The sequence below is a fragment of the Neoarius graeffei genome, chromosome 1 (genome assembly GCF_027579695.1).
Source record: "Neoarius graeffei isolate fNeoGra1 chromosome 1, fNeoGra1.pri, whole genome shotgun sequence".
NCBI classification, from domain to species: domain Eukaryota; kingdom Metazoa; phylum Chordata; class Actinopteri; order Siluriformes; family Ariidae; genus Neoarius; species Neoarius graeffei.
The window spans coordinates 6,101,664-6,125,472 of record NC_083569.1 but is presented as its reverse complement, the minus strand read 5'-3'; the positions used below and the strand labels follow the sequence as shown (position 1 = coordinate 6,125,472).

At 39.2% G+C, this 23,809-nt stretch overlaps 1 protein-coding gene across 1 annotated transcript; it reads right to left on the bottom strand.

The window, feature by feature from the left end:
- Positions 1–9,595: 9,595 nt before the first annotated feature.
- On the bottom strand, positions 9,596–23,004 carry zgc:153615 (uncharacterized protein LOC777747 homolog). Its single transcript, XM_060921291.1, has 7 exons — positions 22,975–23,004; positions 21,396–21,499; positions 15,466–15,583; positions 12,706–12,900; positions 10,316–10,439; positions 9,930–10,023; positions 9,596–9,742 (listed from the first exon to the last, which is right to left on the bottom strand). Exons 1-7 carry the CDS (start codon positions 23,002–23,004, stop codon positions 9,685–9,687), a joined length of 723 nt encoding a protein of 240 aa, XP_060777274.1. The 3' UTR covers positions 9,596–9,684.
- Between the last annotated feature and the right edge of the window lie 805 nt (positions 23,005–23,809).

The window sequence follows — 23,809 nt, the reverse complement described above, 5'->3', positions numbered from 1 at the left end:
TTAGTACCTTGCTCATTCATTTACGCCCCGTCTTCCCAACCCGAATATTAGCTACATACGGCACTGAGCGCATCCATCACACTCCGCAGAAGTGCGCGACCCAGGACCTGGCACGCGCTCCCGGAGAGATGTACGGGCGCGCTGCCCGCTCCCGTGGGCCTGGCCGAGCACACTGCACACAGCAGCGACAGCAGCAAGCCTGTAAAGATTTCACAAGAAGGAAAAAAAACGAGTGATAAGGAGATGAAACATGGCCCCCACATGAAACCCCACTCCAAATGTTCCTAAGTTGAACTGGTTGCCATGGAAATACAGAAAAAATAAAAATCACAGAACTCCCAAAATGTCAAAAGGCACAACTTGTCGAGTCACTGAACTATAACTGTGAATTTTCGTGAAAAAATTCCTAATAGTTTTTGAGTTATGCTCCGGAAACTAAAATGTTTACAGATGGACAGAGTGATAGCTACATCCCCCCGCATTATATAACAAATAAATAAGAAAGCAATTAAGTAAATAAATAACAAAACAAGTAAATAAATGAAGTAAGTTAAATGAACATGACAATAAGTAAATACATGAGAAAATAAGTTAGTAAATAATTAAGTAAGTAAATAAGTAAATAAAATGTTAGATAGATAGATAGATAGATAGATAGATAGATAGATAGATAGATAGATAGATAGATAGATAGATAGATAGATAGATAGACATTTGAGAAAAGACATATTAAATACTATAAATACATAAACAAACAAACAAACAAACAAACAAGAAAGCAAATAAGTAAATAAATAACAAATTAAGTAAATAAGTGAAGTAAGTAAATAAGTGAGAAAACAAGAAAGTTAAATAATTAAGAAAATAAGTAAATAAAAATGTTAGACAGATAGATAGATAGATAGATAGATAGATAGATAGATAGATAGATAGATAGATAGATATTTAAGAAAAGACATATTAAATACTATAAATACATAAACAAACAAACAAGAAAGCAAATAAGTAAATAAATAACAAAATAAGTAAATAAGTGAAGTAAGTTAAATAATTAAGAAAATAAGTAAATAAAAATGTTAGATAGATAGATAGATAGATAGATAGATAGATAGATAGATAGATAGATAGATAGATAGATAGATAGATAGATAGATAGATAGACATTTGAGAAAAGACATTAAATACTATAAATACATAAACAAACAAACAAACAAACAAACAAACAAGAAAGCAAATAAGTAAATAAATAACAAAATAAGTAAATAAGTGAAGTAAATTAATAAGTGAGAAAACAAGTGAGTTAAATAATTAAGAAAATAAGTAAATAAAAATGATAGATAGATAGATAGATAGATAGATAGATAGATAGATAGATAGATAGATAGATAGATAGATAGATAGATAGATAGATATTTGAGAAAAGACATTAAATACTATAAATACATAAACAAACAAACAAACAAACAAACAAGAAAGCAAATAAGTAAATAAAGAACAAAATAAGTAAATAAGTGAGAAAACAAGAAAGTTAAATAATTAAGAAAATAAGTAAATAAAAATGTTAATAGATAGATAGATAGATAGATAGATAGATAGATAGATAGATAGATAGATAGATAGATAGATAGATAGATAGCATACTGACTATGATTACTTTAAACTTTATGAGCAAAGCAAATGAAGCATAAGAAGCCACACTTATGTAAAACATTACATAAATTAATTACTAAAACAAAATACAAACAGAAAATACTGCAATTCTAAATATAGAAATTAATACATATAGAATATATTACAATATATCATGCAGAAAATAATAAATATATAATGGATAAGGTAAATAAGCTAAACCTGACAATAATAATAATAATAATAATAATAATAATAATAATAATAATAATAATAATAATAATAATTAGTAGTAGTAGTAGTAGTATAAAATTTATTGTTACACAATATCAAAAAGCAAATAGATAGATAGATGGATAGATAGACAGATAGATAAATATGACCAACCTATTGTAGCCCTATGCTACTTACACTGATAAATGATCTTCAGCATGGCTGCAGCTGTTTCTTAATTCTGATGCACGTTTCATTCCACCCTGCATTTTTATATATAAATAAGCATGTGTTTACTTTTCACAGGGGCTTTCCTCTTACACTGTTTTAATATTATTATTACTACAAATGAAACTCTTTCTCTTTCTCACACTTAGATGCCCACCCCACACTCACACGGGCAAAAAAAAGGGTTTTATTGTTGTAGTTTCCAATGAAAATGCTACGATGAGGTGTGAGGGAGGGAATTAACATTCTTGCATGCTTTAGACTTGAGTTTGCACGTGCAGGTACACAAGAAGAACCACTTCCTGTTTTTGAACTGGAGTGTGTAGTCGGCCTGTGCATTCCTCAAGAGCACTCTGATCACAGTTTAATTCTTTTTCACTGATTTTTTTTAAATGCCTCACAAAACTTAGGCCCACTTTTCAGCTCCATTTCAGTTACATATGTGTGTGATTTGGACCAGAGAGACAACTGTATATAGTAGCTACCTCGAATTTAAAATAAATTTGGCAGGGGGAAAAAAAACCCAAAACATACACTGAATTATCTCTCAGAGCAATCTTAGTTTTTCATGGCATAGCTTCCACAATGTGTTGGAAACATGGTTAGCAGCAAAAGACTGTGGCATTAAAACAATATTTGATTAATATTTGGTATTCAGCGGCCCAGCGTTTGTTCAGAAATCATTCCCCACATCATTACACCACCACCACCAGCCTGAACTGTTGGCACATGGGAGGTTTGGTCCACGAATTTGAGCTGTTGATGCCAAATTTTGACCCTACCATCCAGGGCTCGAAATTAACTTTTTTTCTTTGTGTCCCCCAGTGGTCCCGAATTCTGTGTTCCCGAATGGAAGCAATAGTGTCCCCATTTTTTTCCTCTCCGAAATAACCAGTGATTAATATTATCATATGAAGTTCCTATTATATTTGTAACTATGCGATTTTGAACCCTTTATATCATTTTTACAATAAGTCACAAAACACAAGTGACACATGTCCTATACATCATCTACTTCAAAATTACAGTTATTGCATTTTTAGTTTATTAAACTTTGGCGATCTCACTGTATGAATAGATACCCGTTTATTTAACGGGGCCAACTAGCTCATTCAGAAAATGTTTCAACTCACTACATCTGCAGTACACTTTAGTTGAAAATAAGACCCCTTTTATGTTCGTTTCATCTACTTATACCTTGAATATCTGTTGGCATATATAAGGCCAACTTATCATTTTCACCATTACCGTTATCCATTTTTATGTAATATACCTGTTGCCCCATTCAGAGATGTTTTGAAAGCCATCAGCCATACCATCAATGGATGAAATGCCCTTGAGCAAGGCACCTACCCCAACATTACTACAGGGACTGTAACACTGTAAAAAACTGTAAAGTCACTTTGGATAAAAGTGTCATATCATATAAGTGCAAACAAAGCAATGTAATGCAAGTTTTTTTTATTGTAACCTTTAGTCATAGAAATCATTTACATTATTTACAGTGACTTTTCTGACTTTGCAGTCACAGCGCAGCCACGTTTATAATGGCAGTCTGTGGGGCTGAGCGCCTGTCCTCTCCTCACTTTCAGGCTTCTCATGCAAAAACTCGTTTTTAACTTGCTCTAGTGACCTCAATTTTTACACTACAGACAAAAAAATTACATCGTGTTCAGGACAGCCTTGTGGCACTCAATGTGAAAGAATTTTGTGACTATCTCCTTCCGTTTTCGTGTAAATCCCCGTTGTTTGGAGGGAGCGCTCTGAGCAATTACTGCCCTTCAGCGCAGCGTGCTGGTGGGGGAGGGGCTGCTTGCTCTCTCACACACACACAGAAGGGACGCGCTGCTCCCTCTCAGGCCAAGTTTACATTAGACCGTATCTGTCTCGTTTTCTTCGCGGATGCACTGTCCGTTTACATTAAAACGCCTGGAAACGCCGGGAAACGGGAATCCGCCAGGGTCCACGTATTCAATCCAGATCGTGTCTGATCCGGTGCTGTGTAAACATTGAGAATACGCGGATACGCTGTGCTGAGCTCTAGCTGGCGTCGTCATTGGACAACGTCACTGTGACATCCACCTTCCTGATTCGCTGGCGTTGGTCATGTGACGCGACTGCTGAAAAACGGCGCGGACTTCCGCCTTGTATCACCTTTCATTAAAGAGTATAAAAGTATGAAAATACTGCAAATACTGATGCAAATACTGCCCATTGTGTAGTTATGATTGTCTTTAGGCTTGCCATCCTTCCACTTGCAAGTGGTAAGTGATATGCGCTGGGATCACACACACAGCGGCTCAGTCCCGAATCACTGCTCGTGCGCTTCACTCGCGCGCTCTGTGAGCTGCGCAGGGCCGGAGTGCGCACCCTCCAGAGGGCACTCGCTGTTCAGGGCGGAGTGATTTGGAGCGCAGGATGCCTGCGGAGCCGAGCGTATCCATGTATTGGTGTTGCTGTGTGCACGCGAATCGTGTATTGGTGTTGCTGTGTGCACACTAATCGTTTTAAAAACGTTAATCTGATGATCCGCTGATACGGTCTAATGTAAACCCCACCTCAGAGACACATAGGCTTGTCGTCTCAACGCAAATCATTCATTCACAGAGTGCAGCTCAGGCCCTGCAATTGTGACTGCTACACGCACTGCATCACTCTCACAATTTCCCCCATGTAGAACTTTTTTTCTAGATCTATTTTTTTCCATTGTCCCTGGATTGTCCCAGATATGATAATTTTGTGTCCTGATGACATTTTTTATGGTCCCCGGGACGTCGGGACACCGTTAGTTTCGAGCTCTGCTACCATCTGCAAAAATCAATATTTATCAGACCAGATTATGTTTTCCCCATCTGCAACTGTTCAGTTTCACTGCCCACTTTAGCCTCAGATTCCTGTTCTCGATTGACAGGAGTGGAACCAGATGAGGTCTTCTGCTGTTGTAGCCCATCCACCTCAAAGATCGATGTGTGTTCGTTCTGTGATGCTTTTCTGCTCATCATGGTTATAAAGAATGGCTATTCAAGTTACCATAGCCTTCCTGTCAGTTCAAACAAGTCTGGCCTGCTGTCCGACTGTCAGAACTGGTGTTACTGAAAATCAATCAAGACCTTTTGACCAATCAGAATCCGTAAATCAACAACGCTGTGGTATAAATTCTAATATTACATATTGAGTAAATAAAAGCAAAAAAGGACAGAAATTATCCGAGATTTGTTCAGCAAATTTGTTCTGTACTCCAAAGAATGGATTAACGTCAAAACTGCCAAGTCATACTCAAAAACAGAATTTACACTGGAGAGTGAAAGTGGAAGTACATGGCATAGAACTACATCATCAAAAATGCACCCAAGAGAACACAAAAATTATGTGAGCCAATTTGAAAAAAGTTGGAACTTTGGTAAGAAGGTACATTAATGCACACAGCATAGGTAGCTTGCACATCTGGGAAGGTGCCATTAACGCTGAATTACAGATTTTGGAACAACATGCTGCCATCCAGGTGATGCCTTTTTCAGGGAAGGCCTTCCTTCTTTCAGCAAGACAATGCCAAATCACATTCTTCACATATTACAACTGCATGGCTCTGTAGTAAAAGAGTCCAGGTGCTAAACTGGCCTGCCTGCAGTCCAGACCTGTGTCCCATTGAAAACTATGCAATATATGACAAAGGAGACCCTATGCTGTTGAGCAATTGAAATTGTATATCAGGCAAGAATGGGACAGCGTTTCTCTTTCAAAACTACAGCAGTTGGTCTCCTCAGTTCCTAAACATTTACAGAGTGTTGTTAAAAGTAGAGTTGATACAACACAGTGGAAAACATGCCCCTGTCCCAACTTTTTTGAAACGTGTTGCTGGCATGAAATTCAAAAAACAATAAAAATTCTCACTTTCAGCATTTGATATGATCTTAAAAGACTTGACCTCAACCTTGACCCCAGAACTCCTTAGTTCATACTGTAAGAAACTGAGATACCACGAAGTTGAGGAAATATAGGGACATCCCCTCTGAGACTTCATTTCCTTGATATGCAGTCATTGCAAGGATCTGTGAGTAATCATCTGAAAACACTTCAACGTTATGATACTATGAGTCGTGTGCTTCCCTAAGTACATTACGAACCATTTATCAAACACTACGCGTGTTTCACTTCAGAGCACAAACAGGAAGCAGAAATACCCCCAAAGAAAAACTGTGTATGATGTGAGGTGTGAAACCTCAATATATGAACAAATATCTCACCCCAAGTGTTCTTGCTTGTATGGCATGCATTCAAAAAAAAAAAAAAAAACGTGAATGAGTCAGCCAAGGCTCAGTCATAATTTACAACACAGCACTTCCCATATCATATAATAATAGTAATAATAATAATAATAATTAGTTGCTGGTATGACAACCAGTAGGTTTTCCACCATGGGAAAATCTTCATGAGAGAAAAGATTACATTTGCTGATTTCCGAGTACCATGACAAGCTGCTTTTTTTTTTGTATTATCAAGAAGAAGAAGAAAAAAAAGTGGCTGGTGAGTAATTATAGCTCCTAGAATGTAAGTTCTCAAGGAACTACTTTGTTTTACCAGCCTTCTGATTGGTATTAAGTGTCCCAATGTGTGAGAAATAAGAAAACATTCCCCACACCATTACACCACCACCACCACCAGCCCAACACAAGGCAGGTTGGTTTCATGGAGTCATGCAGACTGTAGCAAGAATTTGACAAAGCTCTAGTATATTATTGAATATTTGTCAAAAATCACCACCTCTGAGACGAGAAATCTCTGCAAGTAAGTTATTTATTGATCAAGGTTTTATTGAACATATGTGAGTCCAGACTTCCGATCTTCCAGTCCATAAACTTGTCACACATCTGAAAGGGTGAAAAATAAAATACTTCCAATTTTTTTTAAAACATAAAATAGTTCATGATGAACGCGAAAGCTAAGTGCTAACCACATCATCATATCTGCTCGTTTGAGTTAGTTTTTCAATTTCAAACAAAGATTTCCCACACTGTTAGAAATGGATTTTTTCTTGGGTTTCACATAATAACTTCATGGATAATGCCGTCAATCTGATTTTGTGGAAGTTATTGCTAAATGATGACAACAAAACAGTTTATAGACTTTTGAACCATAAACATTTCGGACAGCACAGTTAACGATAAGAGCTAACATTTCTTCCAGAAGTAACAAGTTTACTTATAAGCCTTCTATTTGTTTGGGGTTCTGTAATGGAGTATTTTATACCAGTTCAGTTCGGTTCAAGGTCTATGGTCTTATTCCGTAATTAAAAATTAGCTTGATTAGTTATTTTGAGACAAATTGGAGCGATAGCTATTGTACATATTACTTTAGCTAGTATTACCAACATTGTGACATGACCTTGCTTTAAGAAACAAGAAAAAAAGATACATTTGCTTTTCATATGAAACCACACTAACCGAAAAAAAAAACGGCTTAAGTAAAATTACAAATCGTTAAACTTCATGGTGATGAATAAGGTCAGCACTCGCAGCTTGTTTAACTACTTCATACAAAATAATTTAGGTGTTTGTGGTCATTCGTTGGTTCTTTCGTTACATTATTTCTTGTTTGTTTACTTAGCTAATCTCTTATCCTGCGTCATTATCGGAATGTAAGCTAGCTTTAGCTACTTTAAGCATTAATTTGGAGGGAAAAAAATAGTCCTATGGTTACATTTACACCTGATGGCAGTTAAATTTTTAGCTATATGGACACTGTTACTAATTCAAGAAAAGGCTTGCTGTAATTAAGTCATTTTCTTTTCGCAAGAAATAACCTTTATACTTTGATATTGTGTGTAGTTTCAGTAAAATCTATAGTAAGGAACAAGATAAGTGCTGTTTATTTGTCTTGAGCAAATCATATACGATTCAGATATATTGTTAAGTGTTAATATTTTTTAGGGCTGTTAGAAGCCATAGTGTGTTATTTTTAAAGCTATAATCTCTTTACCCTGCTTCAATATTGGAATGTAATCTTGCTCGAGGAACAGTCACACACTTTAGCAAATGGCGGCTGTTTACCAGCAATCAAAATGCTCTAAGCTGGAATTTTTTATGATTAATGGGAATGTTGTTTAATATCATCAAGAAAGAGCATCAAGAACTTGCTTCGGTTATATTTACACCCGATGAAAGTTGACCTTTAAACTGAAATCTTGCGGACACTGTTTTGGCAACACAACCTTTCGTTTTGGTAACACAGCTACCAGCTCATGTGTAAAGTTCCAGTTAACGTTGGTTAGTATGAAGGACAACATTAATGTATGCAAAATGTTCCGTGGTGACGTAGTTCGTTTATTAGTTAGCATGCAATTCTTTGTATTCAATGACATTCTGGACAGGAACAAAAGCTTCAAACGTTTGAAAATTTACCCAGGAATCTCTTTATCCTGCTTCAGTACTGGAATGTAATATTGCGTCACCTACTTTAGCGAGCTTTAGCAAATGAAGCTTATTAGCAAACATAGAACACTATATAAGCTATACGACAGTTGAGCATTTGAAGCTGGTCAAAAGTTTTCACGGTAAATGTAGATAATCTGGATTCAGGAAATCTAAATCAGAAACAGATTGGCGTGAAGAAATAAATGTTCAACAAAGCGTGCTGCTGCGAAGTTTTCGGGTGACTGAACCGAGGATAAAGCCAAAGGTTTTAAGAACGTACTATATTTGTAACAGAACGCAGCTGTGGCGAATAAAGCTGCAAATTCGCAAGATATACAAATTCATGACTTGCTATCGTTCTAATTCCGTACTTTCGCGTGGGATTCAAATTGTCATTACTAGAATAGTGATCGGCAGAACTGGAAGTAATTTCTAATGTCAAAATTACTGAGTTGTACGGTACCTACAGCGATAGAATTATCACCAAAACGATAGCTACGGAATTGTAGATGTATAACGACAAATCCATCATTGTAGAGTTCATAACTATAATGCCACCATTTGTGATTATAATGACCTAATTATAGAATTATAACTGGAGAATTATACAATAACAACTCCAATCAAAATTCAGTAATTAAAGTATTAGACTTATAAAATGATAGGATTATACCTATAATTAGAATACTATAATTATAGAGGATGGATGGATAGCATTCTAATTATAAAATTACAAAAATAGAACTATAATCATATAATCATTAGATTTATAGAATTATAACTACAATTAAAAGTCTATAATTAGAATTTGATCTTTTTGTGTGGGATTTCCCGAACAGAATCTGAACAAGCCAGATCTTTTTTTATTTTTTAAGTGATTTGTATATGATATTGAACAATATTCTGTGTTCTTGTAGTTCTTATAGACCTTATAGCTCGGCAGGCCTTACAGTATCTAGCGATGCTGATACATACTGTGTGATATACACATGAGCCTGCAGGTTTTAACCTGAGGACCTTGACATTCCTCTGCTTTAGCGTGGGCATGCGTGAAAGCTTACAGCAGGACCGACTGACACCGAACACATCCACACGAAGCTTGGAACACATGAAAAGAGACACAGGCGTCTAGTTAAGCTGAGTTGCGAGCGCTATCACAACACGAACGGCTCGTCGTTGAACAAATTTGAACTGCTCCAGAGGGTCACAGAGAGCAGGCACCTTTCCTTTTAGACGTGTGTCTCTGGTGACTATGGGCATGCCTGAGGGGGAAAAAAGAACAATCAATAAATGGACGTCGTTAATTGTCGCAAACTTTTATTATTATGTTTTTACTGAGTCGATTCTTGTAAGTGAATGATTTTCAGTAATAGACGGATTCGACTTGAGAGACCGGACGTACAGTAAACCATATATTATACTGTTAAAAAAAGAAAGAAATTTTCTGACCTGGTCAGGTCTTCTATGTCCACCAGCATGGCGTCCTGCTCCATGTGAAGCTCGTCTCTCAGGACCAGCAGCTGCACAAGCTCCTCGTTTAGACCTGCAGGAGAAATCAGAAAGACATACGCACATTTTATCGTCATGGACTGAGCTTTGACCTTGCCCTAGTAATCATAGGCAACGTAGAAATACGAATACGACAAATACGATGTATTTTCTGATGGTGAGTTTCTTGATTTCTTGCAAAGTGACATAAACGGGGCGTTTTTTGTATAATAATAAGTTCGGGTTTAAACATTGTATTCTTGGACAAATGAATGAATGAATGAATGAATATTTGAGTGTAAGGTTTCGATGATGTAAACTGTTTTGTGTGTGAACTTTGACCTCACCTTGTATCTGTGAATGAAGGTCATTGGTGATGACCTGTAACTGACCCAGACTCATATCTCTCAGGTCCACTGGCCTCAGACTCCTCTTCATCAGACTCTCGCTGATGTGTGGCATGTGCGGCAGCTGCAACGACATCGCAGCCATACATTCTTAGATAGTAATTATTATTATTATTACAACCCCGATTCCAAAAAAGTTGGGACAAAGTACAAATTGTAAATAAAAACGGAATGCAATAATTTACAAATCTCAAAAACTGATATTGTATTCACAATAGAACATAGACAACATATCAAATGTCGAAAGTGAGACATTTTGAAATTTCATGCCAAATATTGGCTCATTTGAAATTTCATGACAGCAACACATCTCAAAAAAGTTGGGACGGGGGCAATAAGAGGCTGGAAAAGTTAAAGGTACAAAAAAGGAACAGCTGGAGGACCAAATTGCAACTCATTAGGTCAATTAGCAATAGGTCATTAACATGACTGGGTATAAAAAGAGCATCTTGGAGTGGCAGCGGCTCTCAGAAGTAAAGATGGGAAGAGGCTCACCAATCCCCCTAATTCTGCACCCACAAATAGTGGAGCAATATCAGAAAGGAGTTCGACAGTGTAAAACTGCAAAGAGTTTGAACATATCATCATCTACAGTGCATAATATCATCAAAAGATTCAGAGAATCTGGAAGAATCTCTGTGCGTAAGGGTCAAGGCCGGAAAACCATACTGGGTGCCCGTGATCTTCGGGCCCTTAGACAGCACTGCATCACATACAGGCATGCTTCTGTATTGGAAATCACAAAATGGGCTCAGGAATATTTCCAGAGAACATTATCTGTGAACACAATTCACCGTGCCATCCGCCGTTGCCAGCTAAAACTCCATAGTTCAAAGAAGCAGCCATATCTAAACATGATCCAGAAGCGCAGACGTCTTCTCTGGGCCAAGGCTCATTTAAAATGGACTGTAGCAAAGTGGAAAACTGGTCTGTGGTCAGATGAATCAAAATGTGAAGTTCTTTATGGAAATCAGGGACGCCGTGTCATTCGGACTAAAGAGGAGAAGGACGACCCGAGTTGTTATCAGCACTCAGTTCAGAAGCCTGCATCTCTGATGGTATGGGGTTGCATTAGTGTGTGTGGCATGGGCAGCTTACACATCTGGAAAGACACCATCAATGCTGAAAGGTGTATCCAGGTTCTAGAGCAACATATGCTCCCATCCAGACGACGTCTCTTTCAGGGAAGACCTTGCATTTTCCAACATGACAATGCCAAACCACATACTGCATCAATTACAGCATCATGGCTGCGTAGAAGAAGGGTCCAGGTACTGAACTGGCCAGCCTGCAGTCCAGATCTTTCACCCATAGAAAACATTTGGCGCATCATAAAACGGAAGATATGACAAAAAAGACCTAAGACAGTTGATCAACTAGAATCCTACATTAGGCAAGAATGGGTTAACATTCCTATCCCTAAACTTGAGCAACTTGTCTCCTCAGTCCCCAGACGTTTACAGACTGTTGTAAAGAGAAAAGGGGATGTCTCACAGTGGGAAACATGGCCTTGTCCCAACTTTTTTGAGATGTGTTGTTGTCATGAAATTTAAAATCACCTAATTTTTCTCTTTAAATGATACATTTTCTCAGTTTAAACATTTGATATGTCATCTATGTTCTATTCTGAATAAAATATGGAATTTTGAAACTTCCACATCATTGCATTCCGTTTTTATTTACAATTTGTACTTTGTCCCAACTTTTTTGGAATCGGGGTTGTATTATTATTATTATTATTATTATTATTATTATTAATTATACATATACATATAACAGTGAAAGGTAAAAGCTACAGTGCGTATCAATACTTGTCTATGCAAATGGGGATTTAAAACTGAAAGCAGAAATTTGTAAGTGGTGTCACGCTTTCGTCTGTCCAATTTCCCTTCTCTCGAGAAGGGGATGCTTTGAGTCATGCCAGAAGAAAAAAATATATATATTTTTTTTCTCATTCATTAAAAATGATATTGTTGGGGAGGCCCCATTTTGTCAATAAAAAAAGCCCACAGATTCAGGACTGGTCTCACAGTGCTAAATGAGTGACGTAAACCTAGACATAAGCAGAATTTCTTGATTGTTATTTTGCACATTAAATCAGATACTAGATACGTGTTTGTTTCTGCATTCTTGGGGACTTGCTTGACATCATTTTCCACTGCCTTCCAGTTCTAAAAAATGCAAGTACCCAGAAACATCAGAAAAACCCGAACTTTCGACGCTGTGTTTCAATATCATGGTGATCCTGGATTCCAGTTTCATTTCTAATACAACGCCCCCATGATCTTCTCTGGTCATGGTCAGCATCTGTGTGTGTGTGAGAGACTGACCAGATCAGCAACCGGAGACCTGCGATGTAGCTGCACATGTCTCTCCACCTCCACCTGCATGCGTGCCATGGGCCGAGCGAGAGCCAGAGCCCCGCGTGCTTCCTCCTCAAGCCGCCGCTGCAGCCGCCAAAACTCCCCGTCCTCCTCCTCTTCTTCGCAAGTGTCCCGGTCTGACAGAGACGAGCTCTGTTTACTCTAGACAGAAAAATAATCAGATAAAAAATTGAAAAAACAAACAAACAAACAAACAAACAAACAAACAAACAAACAAACAAAACCCTGATGTCCAGTTGGTCTGCCATGGAAAACATTAACATTTAGAGCCTACACTGGGGCATCAGCTTGTTTTCATAGACAAAATATGACAATATTTTACAACCCCGATTCCAAAAAAGTTGGGACAAAGTACAAATTGTAAATAAAAACGGAATGCAATGATGTGGAAGTTTCAAAATTCCATATTTTATTCAGAATAGAACATAGATGACATATCAAATGTTTAAACTGAGAAAATGTATCATTTAAAGAGAAAAATTAGGTGATTTTAAATTTCATGACAACAACACATCTCAAAAAAGTTGGGACAAGGCCATGTTTCCCACTGTGAGACATCCCCTTTTCTCTTTACAACAGTCTGTAAACGTCTGGGGACTGAGGAGACAAGTTGCTCAAGTTTAGGGATAGGAATGTTAACCCATTCTTGTCTAATGTAGGATTCTAGTTGCTCAACTGTCTTAGGTCTTTTTTGTCGTATCTTCCATTTTATGATGCACCAAATGTTTTCTATGGGTGAAAGATCTGGACTGCAGGCTGGCCAGTTCAGTACCCGGACCCTTCTTCTACGCAGCCATGATGCTGTAATTGATGCAGTATGTGGTTTGGCATTGTCATGTTGGAAAATGCAAGGTCTTCCCTGAAAGAGACGTCGTCTGGATGGGAGCATATGTTGCTCTAGAACCTGGATATACCTTTCAGCATTGATGGTGTCTTTCCAGATGTGTAAGCTGCCCATGCCACATGCACTAATGCAACCCCATACCATCAGAGATGCAGGCTTCTGAACTGAGCGCTGATAACAACTTGGGTCGTCCTTCTCCTCTTTAGTCCGAATGACACGGCGTCCCTGATTTCCATAAAGAACTTCAAATTTTGATTCGTCTGACCACAGAACAGTTTTCCACTTTGCCACAGTCCATTTTAAATGAGCCTTGGCCCAGAGAAGACGTCTGCGCTTCTGGATCGTGTTTAGATACGGCTTCTTCTTTGAACTATAGAGTTTTAGCTGGCAACGGCGGATGGCACGGTGAATTGTGTTCACAGATAATGTTTTCTGGAAATATTCCTGAGCCCATTTTGTGATTTCCAATACAGAAGCATGCCTGTATGTGATGCAGTGCCGTCTAAGGGCCCGAAGATCACGGGCATCCAGTATGGTTTTCCGGCCTTGACCCTTACGCACAGAGATTCTTCCAGATTCTCTGAATCTTTTGACGATATTATGCACTGTAGATGATGATATGTTCAAACTCTTTGCAATTTTACACTGTCGAACTCCTTTCTGATATTGCTCCACTATTTGTCGGCACAGAATTAGGGGGATTGGTGATCCTCTTCCCATCTTTACTTCTGAGAGCCGCTGCCACTCCAAGATGCTCTTTTTATACCCAGTCATGTTAATGACCTATTGCCAATTGACCTAATGAGTTGCAATTTGGTCCTCCAGCTGTTCCTTTTTTGCGCCTTTAACTTTTCCAGCCTCTTATTGCCCCATTCCAACTTTTTTGAGATGTGTTGCTGTCACGAAATTTCAAAATGTCTCACTTTCGACATTTGATATGTTGTCTATGTTTTATTGTGAATACAATATCAGTTTTTGAGATTTTTAAATTATTGCATTCCGTTTTTATTTACAATTTGTACTTTGTCCCAACTTTTTTGGAATCGGGGTTGTAATTTAGTACAAACACACAGGTGATTATAGAAAATTGCACGCTGATTTGGTTTGAGATTCGGACTATTTCTCGATAATCACCTCGGCAAAATGGCGGCCAATCGCTTTGTCACTGTAAGTGAGGAAGAATTATAAATGATGGAGAAACAAACAAACAAAAAAAGCGCTGTTCCTAAAAGCACTAAAGATGCTACGAAGTTTGGTCTAAAACTGTTCAAAAGTAAGGTAGAATTGAGATTTATTTATCTATTTCAAAACAAAGTATTTTATGTGACTCGGTGTCAATAAGTGGCACAAGTCTGCGCCGCACCATTATTACGTTTGCTTTTGAAAATTGAAACGCATGATTTTTAATATGATTTTTTTTTTAAATAATCACCTGAGTATTATACGAAAACAATTATCCGCCTCGGGCTCAGTGAATAATAACCTCAAGCTCGTCTCGGATATTATTCACCGATATTCACTTCACCTTCAGTGAATAATTGTTAAATAATGTCCAATAATTCTGGACGGTTAGCCGTATATTATAAAAAAAAAAATTCAAACAAAATTAATGAAATAAATTTGACTAAATTTATAACTAAATGACTGAAATTAATTAGCAATTTAAGTGATAGTGATTGCTGGTTTCTACATGCATCTGAAGCTAGGGATGAAGCAATCAGAAAAAAAGAAAGCCAATGACAACATCTATTACTGGTCCAGGGAAGGACATCCATGGACGTCTCTGGTCAGAAATTGCTCACCGGATTCTCCCGGCTGTATAAATCTATGTTTTGTATATCGAAGTATTTAAAAACGGGTACCACAGGAGACAAGGGCGTGTCAAGGCTTGTCTCTGTCCTGCTGTCCTCAGCATCACTGTCCTTATCGCTACTGCTGTCATTCACGAAGCACACCTGCAGGTTCACACCATTCGGAACCCTAAAGCAGGACCAAAACAAAGTCAAATATGTCTGAAATGTTTCACTGAAAGGGTTTTTTTTGTCCATATTGAATCTACAAAGGCCCGAAAGTCCCAAGTCAAGTTTATTTGTATCGCGCTTTTAACGATAAACATTGTCGCAAAGCAGCTTTACAGAATTTGAACGACTTAAAACATGAGCTAATTTTATCCCTAATCGATCCCGACGGTGGCAAGGAAAAACTCCCTCAGACGACATGAGGAAGAAACCTCGAGAGGAACCAGACTCAAAAGGGAACCCATCCTCATTTGGGCAACAACAGACAGCATGACTATAACATTAACAGTCCTAACATAAAGTCAGCTTCGTTGACGTTATAAACTCTTCATTGATGGAAACTTGAGTGCAAAACTGTTCATGACAACCGCAGTCCTAAAGTTAGCAAGTCAACTGTAGTCCTCAGCCATAAAAGCATTACTGTAAGAGTCCAGAGCGTCTTCCAGGTGTGACTTTCAACTGTCCTCATGGGGCCGTCCTCTACAGGAGCGATGCGATGAGACTCCAACCAGACACAGGGCACCAGGATGGATCAGGCAGGTCCAAGGAGCAGAAGAGGAGTTTGCATGTTCTCCCCGTGCCCGCATGGGTTTCCTCTGGGTGCTCCGGTTTCCCCCACAGTCCAAAGACATGCAGGTTAGGTTAACTGGTGACTCTAAATTGATCGTAGGTGTGAATGGTTGTTTGTCTCTATGTTTCAGCCCTGTGACGATCTGGCGACTTGTCCAGGGTGTACCCCACCTCTCGCCCATAGTCAGCTGGGATAGGCTCCAGCTTGCCTGCGACCCTGTAGGACAGGATAAGCAGCTACAGATAATGGATGGATAGTTATGGATGACCGAAGCGCTGTTGTGCCCTCTTGTGGCGAAAAGAAGGAAAAGGACGAAATACAACAATAAATTCTGATCAAATAGATATTTTATTCTTTTTTTTCTGTATTCTTTAATTCTCTTTCAACCAACTCAGTAATAAATAACTTACCGCAAGTCTTTGTATCAAACCTGCTTTCACTAATAATTGCACCAGCAATAGGTGTTATATTATAACAAGGAGTATTTATCCAATTTGACCAAACCTGTCATTAAAGGTGCTGTATGTAATTTTTAAAAGTGACTCCAGTCTTGTAATTCTCATATAATTACAAAGATACCATAGAATAACTATGATTTACAACACCACCATGCAATGCATTTCTTTCATTTCTTTTTTTCAAGGCTTCTGTTTGCAATTTTCCAGCCCCAAAAACTTGACCAATCGACTTTGTGTCTTTTCTGTTATAGGTAACCCATAAGGCATACATTTCTTTACCAGAGATAGTTTGGGGTTGGTTAAGAGAAAGCGCTGTTTTTAATTGCAATTTGCAATCATCATCATATCTTCCCTCTTGGCACATGATCGGCCTTGGGGTGCAGCTGTTTTAGGCCTGTAAATCTGCTCTCCAGCAGCTGCATAAAGTTGTCTTTTATCATCGTCATCTTGAGGGCCTGCTGTCTGTCGACCCCAAAAGATCTTCTACCTTCTTCCAACTCCTCCTTTTATCAAACAGCACAATTTTTTGTCAGGCATCATTAGGCATTCTGCAGATATGTGCGATGTATTTGAGGTACTGTATGTGACATGTGACCGCGAGTTGGCCTAGTGGTTAGCATGTCCGCCTCTCGATCAAGAGATCGTGAGTTCTACTCACGGTCTGGTCATACCAAAGACCATCATAAAAATGGTACGTACTGCCACGCTGCAAGGCAAGGCACGCTGCAATACAGACGCAAGTGGGGAGTCAAACTCTCGCGGTTACCAGAGGACTAGCCCCCCACTGTAACCCTAGCTATGTAATAGGCAAGAGTCCGAGGGCTACGGAAACAGAGATCAGCGCCACCCTATGCGCCACATGGCATGGGAAGGACTTTGATGTGACATGTATCCTCAATTATTTCATACAGCTTTGCATTAGAGATCTTGAACCCCCAGTCCAGTTCCCCTTCTACTAGGGATGAAGGGTCAACCCCTCTCTTGCGTTCATTTGTGGGGGGAGTGTTCTTCCTTGTATAGCCCCCCGCTATCACCTTTCTTAAGAAGCAGGTCCACACAGCATTAAGCTGGTGCAGTTCGGCACTTGTTAGTTCCCACTTCTGGACACTATACAATCGCCGAGACCGTACACATGCTGTCAAGATTTTCATCGGTGTATTGAGGTGGATTTCATGGTCAATGAGTACATGTTTCAGCTCGTTCCACTTTTCAAAGGCTGATGCAATCCAGTGATGTAGAAATGTCGATGACTTCCCAGCGTTGGTGATTAGATGGCCGAGATAACGGAACTGCCTCACATTCTTAATTTCTGTGTTGTTGACTTTCAGAAGACTACTTCTCACTTGAATAGTCTCATCTACATTGAAAGCCATCGTCTCCATCTTTTGGTACGACATGTACAGACCAAATCTTGAGAAAGTATTGTCATGGAGCTCTAGGATTTTCTTCAGGTCGTTTAAGTTCTCGGAGAAGACTACAATGTCGTCAGCGTACATGAGTTCTGTTATTCTTGACACACCATACAAAGTCCTGGTATGGAGTTCACGGGGAGAAACTTCATTCGGTATTACAAATTCGATACGCGCTCCTGCCTGAGGGACATCATTTAGGATCTCATAATTGGCATATCGCGTGACGAAATCCATGTACACATTAAAGGTGCTCGGGCTCTCAAGTGCTCCTTGACGACAGCCTACATAGGTGTTGAAATAGTGTCTGGTTCCCTTTATGCATGCCTTTGTACCGGTGTACAAGGCTTTAAGAATAGAGATCAGCTTAGGGCACCGAAGACGGATTTCCAGGACACAGAAGAGCGCATCACGTGGGATCCAGTCATACGCAGCTTTGAGGTCAATGAAGTAGACAAAGAGGGGGTTCCGTTCTTTTCCTAGTACATGCCGTACAATGAATATTGCATCACACTTGGATCGTTTTTTTCTGAAACCAAACTGAGTCAGTAACAGAATAGTTTCATAGACTGGTCTTACTCTTTGGATAACAACCATGGATAACAGCTTGGACACTGTTGCTATTATGGAGAGACCCTGGTAGTTCTCTTCCAGTGATCTCAGTCCCTTCTTGTGGAGGCATGTGATTGAAGACAACAGCCACGAACTAGGGACCTTAACATACTCCCAGATTATTCCCATCAGTAACGCCAGATAGAGAAGAAGCTGTTTAGAGTATGAGTATTTTAGCTGTTCACTGAAAATCCTGTCCGTTCCCTGGCACCTGCCATTTTTGAACTTGGATATACATTCCTCTAATTCTGACGCCTCTGGAGGGTTCTCATCAATGAGGTCTAGATCTCCATGGGGGATAATGTGTGGAAATATATCAGGATACATCAACTCTGGCTGCATGGTGAATTTTCTCTTGCCCAAATGTTGTGCGAAATGTTCTTCTAATTTCTCGGACTGTATGGTCTGTTGTTCCAGCTTCGGCAAGGCAGAGTAGTTCTTAGCGAGCCGGAATTCCTCTTCGATGTTTCTCTGTTTGCTGGCAAGGTTGATCTTATTAGCTTTGTTCTTGTAATATGTGCTCTTTAACTTCTGATGGAGTGTCCGTATTTGCACAGAAAGTTCTTTCCTTTCAGAAGTATCATCTGATTTTCGTCTCTTCTGGAGCAGGGCTAGGAATCCCTCATCCACCCAGGGTTTATCATCATGGTCTCTGTGCAGTGGTGGGATCTTTTCATTTGCAGCTGTGCAAACAGCACTGATGATATGCTGTTCAATTGCATCAGCCTGGATCAAAGATGGGGGTTGCCGTAGGATGGCAAACAATCTATTGCTATCAGCAACCTCAATAAGCTTTGTGCCATTGAAACTTGTGGGCTCATCGTCATTATAATGGCCAACACATTTCCAGTTGTTATTTCGGCAGTCACTGCCTATAGATAGTTTTCACTGACATCACGGCATTCCGGGGAACGCCCTCCAGCCGCCATCTTGTGGGTCAAACAAAACGGACCATCGCCATTACCGGCTACATTATCTCGGACGAATTTATGAAGTTATATAGTCAGTTTTCTAAAATAAAGATCAATGTCAGCAAAATCAAGCAAACAGAAGTATATGCATTAGACGACATCTCATGACAACGGTATGCAGCCAAACTGGCCTTGATTGGGGGAATTGACCCCTACGAAGTGGACAAAGATGCATTTTCAAGTGACTATGCAGGGCTGCCAAAGCCTGAAACTGCCAACGCCTGCTCCAAAGCCTGAAACTGACTTCGTCAAACTTTAAAGGCTGTCTGATATATACAACTTTATATATTCTAGCATTAAATAAAGTATAAGGATGAGAAAAAAACAGTTTAAATCGGAAAGTTGCGCACATTTGCACGAAGCTGCGTAAATGTGCGCAGCTTTCCGATTTAAACTGTTTTTTTCTCATCCTTATACTTCCTGTTTCATGGACTGTAACGGATTTGCTTATTTAGTAATTTTAATACAGAATTTACTTTGAAATTATAATCAGACACTCCAACGCCCCCCCTAAAAAAAAATCGGATCTGCGCGATTCAGCCGTGAAAAAGGCGGCATCTGCCAAAAGGTGCGCTGTTTGCATCCCGAACACAAATCAAATCATACAGAATAGACCTAAAATGTTTTTCAAAAATGACCCTTGCATGAGTGAAGTGACAAGTGTCAAATAGAAAATGTGACAAACGAGCGATATTAAGTGTACATTCCAATGTAAACGTACACTCAGCGGTTCCAGTTAGGCATTCTCCAGAGATTGTTCACATGATGTTTTGGTTTCCAAAAACAAACTTAAACACAATTGATTGTTTATTTAAACAACTTACCACTTATAAAATGATCGGAGCAGACTTTGCTGTGTTTGGAAGGCTGATAATCCTTGCGGTTGATTCCTGCAAGCCATAGATTTCTCCTTTGTATGCTGAGTTTCTTTGTTTGCTCGCCTTCGTGCTCCCGTACAGTGGGAATTCCATAAAAGCTCCGCTTGACATCATCATCTGACCTATTACGACAGCCGTGAATACAACAGGTGTGCACCATTGCTAGCTTTAAATAGCCTGCTTGGGTTCTTTTGAAGACTTTGTACTTGCGCGTTACAATGTGTGCTCAGTGACCCGTACGGTAAGCTTGACCCACAAGATGGCCGCCACTAGGGAATCCCCGACTCTGTGACGTCATGTGCAAACTATGTATTGTCGCATTGAAATCTCCACAAATAACCAGCTTAAAGGATGGATGTGATTGTTTGGCTAATGTTATTGCCTTGGAGAGAGTGTTGTAAAATGATTCTTTAGTCGAAGTTGCATGTTCTTCAGTTGGACCGTAGCAGGAGACTATTGTCAGCTTGAACAGAAACTCGAGCCAGCATGATTCTTCCTTCCATATGGAGTTCCAAGTCCAATAATCTGGCATGGGGTGCCAACACTATTGCAACCCCAGCATTTGCCTTTCTCTGAAGCCCACTGTACAAGACTTGCCATCCCTTGTGCACTTGATCACTAAATTCAGTCACTCCATGACCAACGATTCAAGTCTCTTGCATACAGCATATATCATTATTTAAGATCTTAATTTGCATTGCACGTTCGGCCAGCTTAATTTTGCACCTTGCAGTTCTTACATTTATTGTTCCGATCTTGACGGGCAATAGAGGGCTGTAAAAACGACAAACTGCTCCTTTAAGACACATGGAGATGATGATTAGAGCAAGTAGCAGATACACATTAAATAATCAGAGCATATGCATGATACACACCGTGGGGAAGGGCAGCTGTTGCCGGCGAAGAAAACAGGCCCGTCGTCATAGAAACTACCGAGGGCCAGTTTCTGTCTAATGGACTCCCTCTCGATCCTCTGGGCCTGGACACATCATTCATTAAAATATGCAAATATTAAAGTATTAACTAATTGGGGGAGGGATATTTAATTATTTAAATGAAATTTTAACCCTGTACCTCGAATCGGCCATGACATGTTTAGTGTCCATCATTTATACACTGGAGTTATAAGGTTCATGTCGCTGACAAATAATAGAAATCTGTGTTATACTTATGTTACAGTCATTTCATCATCTGCCTCGCTTGTTTCTTTCCCTGGATTTTATTATGACAACTAAAATAAAGCTCGTCATGTTGCCAAGAAACTCCTGAAGACTTGGGGTGGAAAAATTACCGACTGTTACAAAGCACTAACACTGGAGACTCCTTCCGTATGTCTCACACAAACTCACTCGTTACAGAAAACCTCCCCGTTATCAATGTCAATAAAAACACGTTTCCAGTCCATTTAACATTAACCTTATTTATTATGTGGAGCATCTGCCAGGCAAGTCCCTGTGCAAGTTGTTGTTTTAGAAAAAGTTAAAATATAGGACTACTATGGAAAATTTGTCAAAAATCTTCGAACCAATCAGAATCTAGAATTCGACAGCGCTGTGAAATGATTTTAAACAGTTTCATAAAACAGCCAGGCGTGCTCCTTTTTCAGTTTTGGGAGGCGACACCTCAGGGGGTGGGGCAGAATGACACCAAATTACTTTGAAGACAAGGCTCTACAAGATGGCTGCCCCAGTCGTGTTAATTTTATCGATTACAGTCAGTCCCACTGGGTCCCACATCAACAACTTCAGGAAGATATTCACGGAAAACATTTCAGGTGACGTTGATTTTCATTATTTGTTAGCTACATCAGCATCATGGCTCCAGTGTACAATTAAATAAGCAATCGTCAGACACCAAACATATCTTGGATTAAAAAAATAATAATAATAATAATATTGCCACAGGCCAAGGCTTGATGTTCATAACGTTGATCAGGTTACTCACAACAAAAATAACACGGTTATGAGCAGGCTGGAGTGCTCATTATGTACATCGCATCCTTTTTGGATATATCAGTATGTCATGACATATCGCCCATCCCTAAACATATACCACATCATACCCCTTTCTTGTATTTTGACTCGGATCTGGTGAAGTTAGCCTGCCATGAATAAGCACAATTATAGGGCGGTTTCTGATCTGTGATGTCAGTCAGTCACGTTTTCTGGCACGTTCTACGAGACAGCTAATGGCTAACGGACAACTGGTGCCGTTATTCTGATAAAACACCAGGATGATCAGCTCCCAAAAGCTTCGTTTGATGTCAGCACAATTAAACCTGGATAGCTGAAAACACCCTTACTGTACAAATTCTATCCTAACATCATACGTATTATAAGCATTTTAATAAGTCGATGGAATACAGACAGAAATCTAAGGATAAAAAAGTAATGGCACCCAGCTAAGGCACATAAAGACAGTAACAGTACAAAAAAGCATCACTGAACATCTCACCTGGTAAACACATTTCTCCTGATGCACCATTGTTCAGCGCATGGCCGAGTGCAGCAGCAGCAACCCTGCTTTCCACTGCAGCGTGATGCTTCCTGAAGACACACACACACACACACACACACACAGTGATGGGAGGAGGAAGAGTGATATTGCTTTCAGGCACTCAAGCGTGGTGAGAGAGAGAGAGAGAGAGACGAGAAGACATGAAGACTTGCAAGACCATTTCTAACAAATCCATCTGTGTTATATTGTAATGATCGGAGTGGCAGTATACTGTAAGGGTGACATAAGTATGAAATAACTTTGGGGGCAGGCTGTTACAGGAAAATAATCAATAAAGCGGTGTGATTTATCAGAGCTGAGTTACTGTTACCATCCCAAAGGTGATTATTTTTCCAATAACAACACATCATAAAATGTTTTCCAGCAATTAGATTTTTCTCTTTCATTTATTAAAGGGTGCCAATAATTCTGCAGTGGACTCCTGATAGATAGATAGATAGATAGATAGATAGATAGATAGATAGATAGATAGATAGATAGATAGATAGATAGAGTGAGTTATGGTCAGATGTTTACAATCAGAGACACGAATGTCATGGCAATATCGGGCTTTCAATGATTTCTTTGAGCTGTTGTTTTCCCATGGCAAGATGATTGTACAACATCCATCTTCAATAGAAAACAACATTTGGTGCACAAATTTAATTTATTTTGGGTTTTCTGAAATCAATCAACACACTGTCAAAATTACACATACAGGGTCAAAAAAATTACATACAGCCACTTCGATAATTAACTCGGTGGTGCTAAAAATTCCAAAATGTCTTTTAGC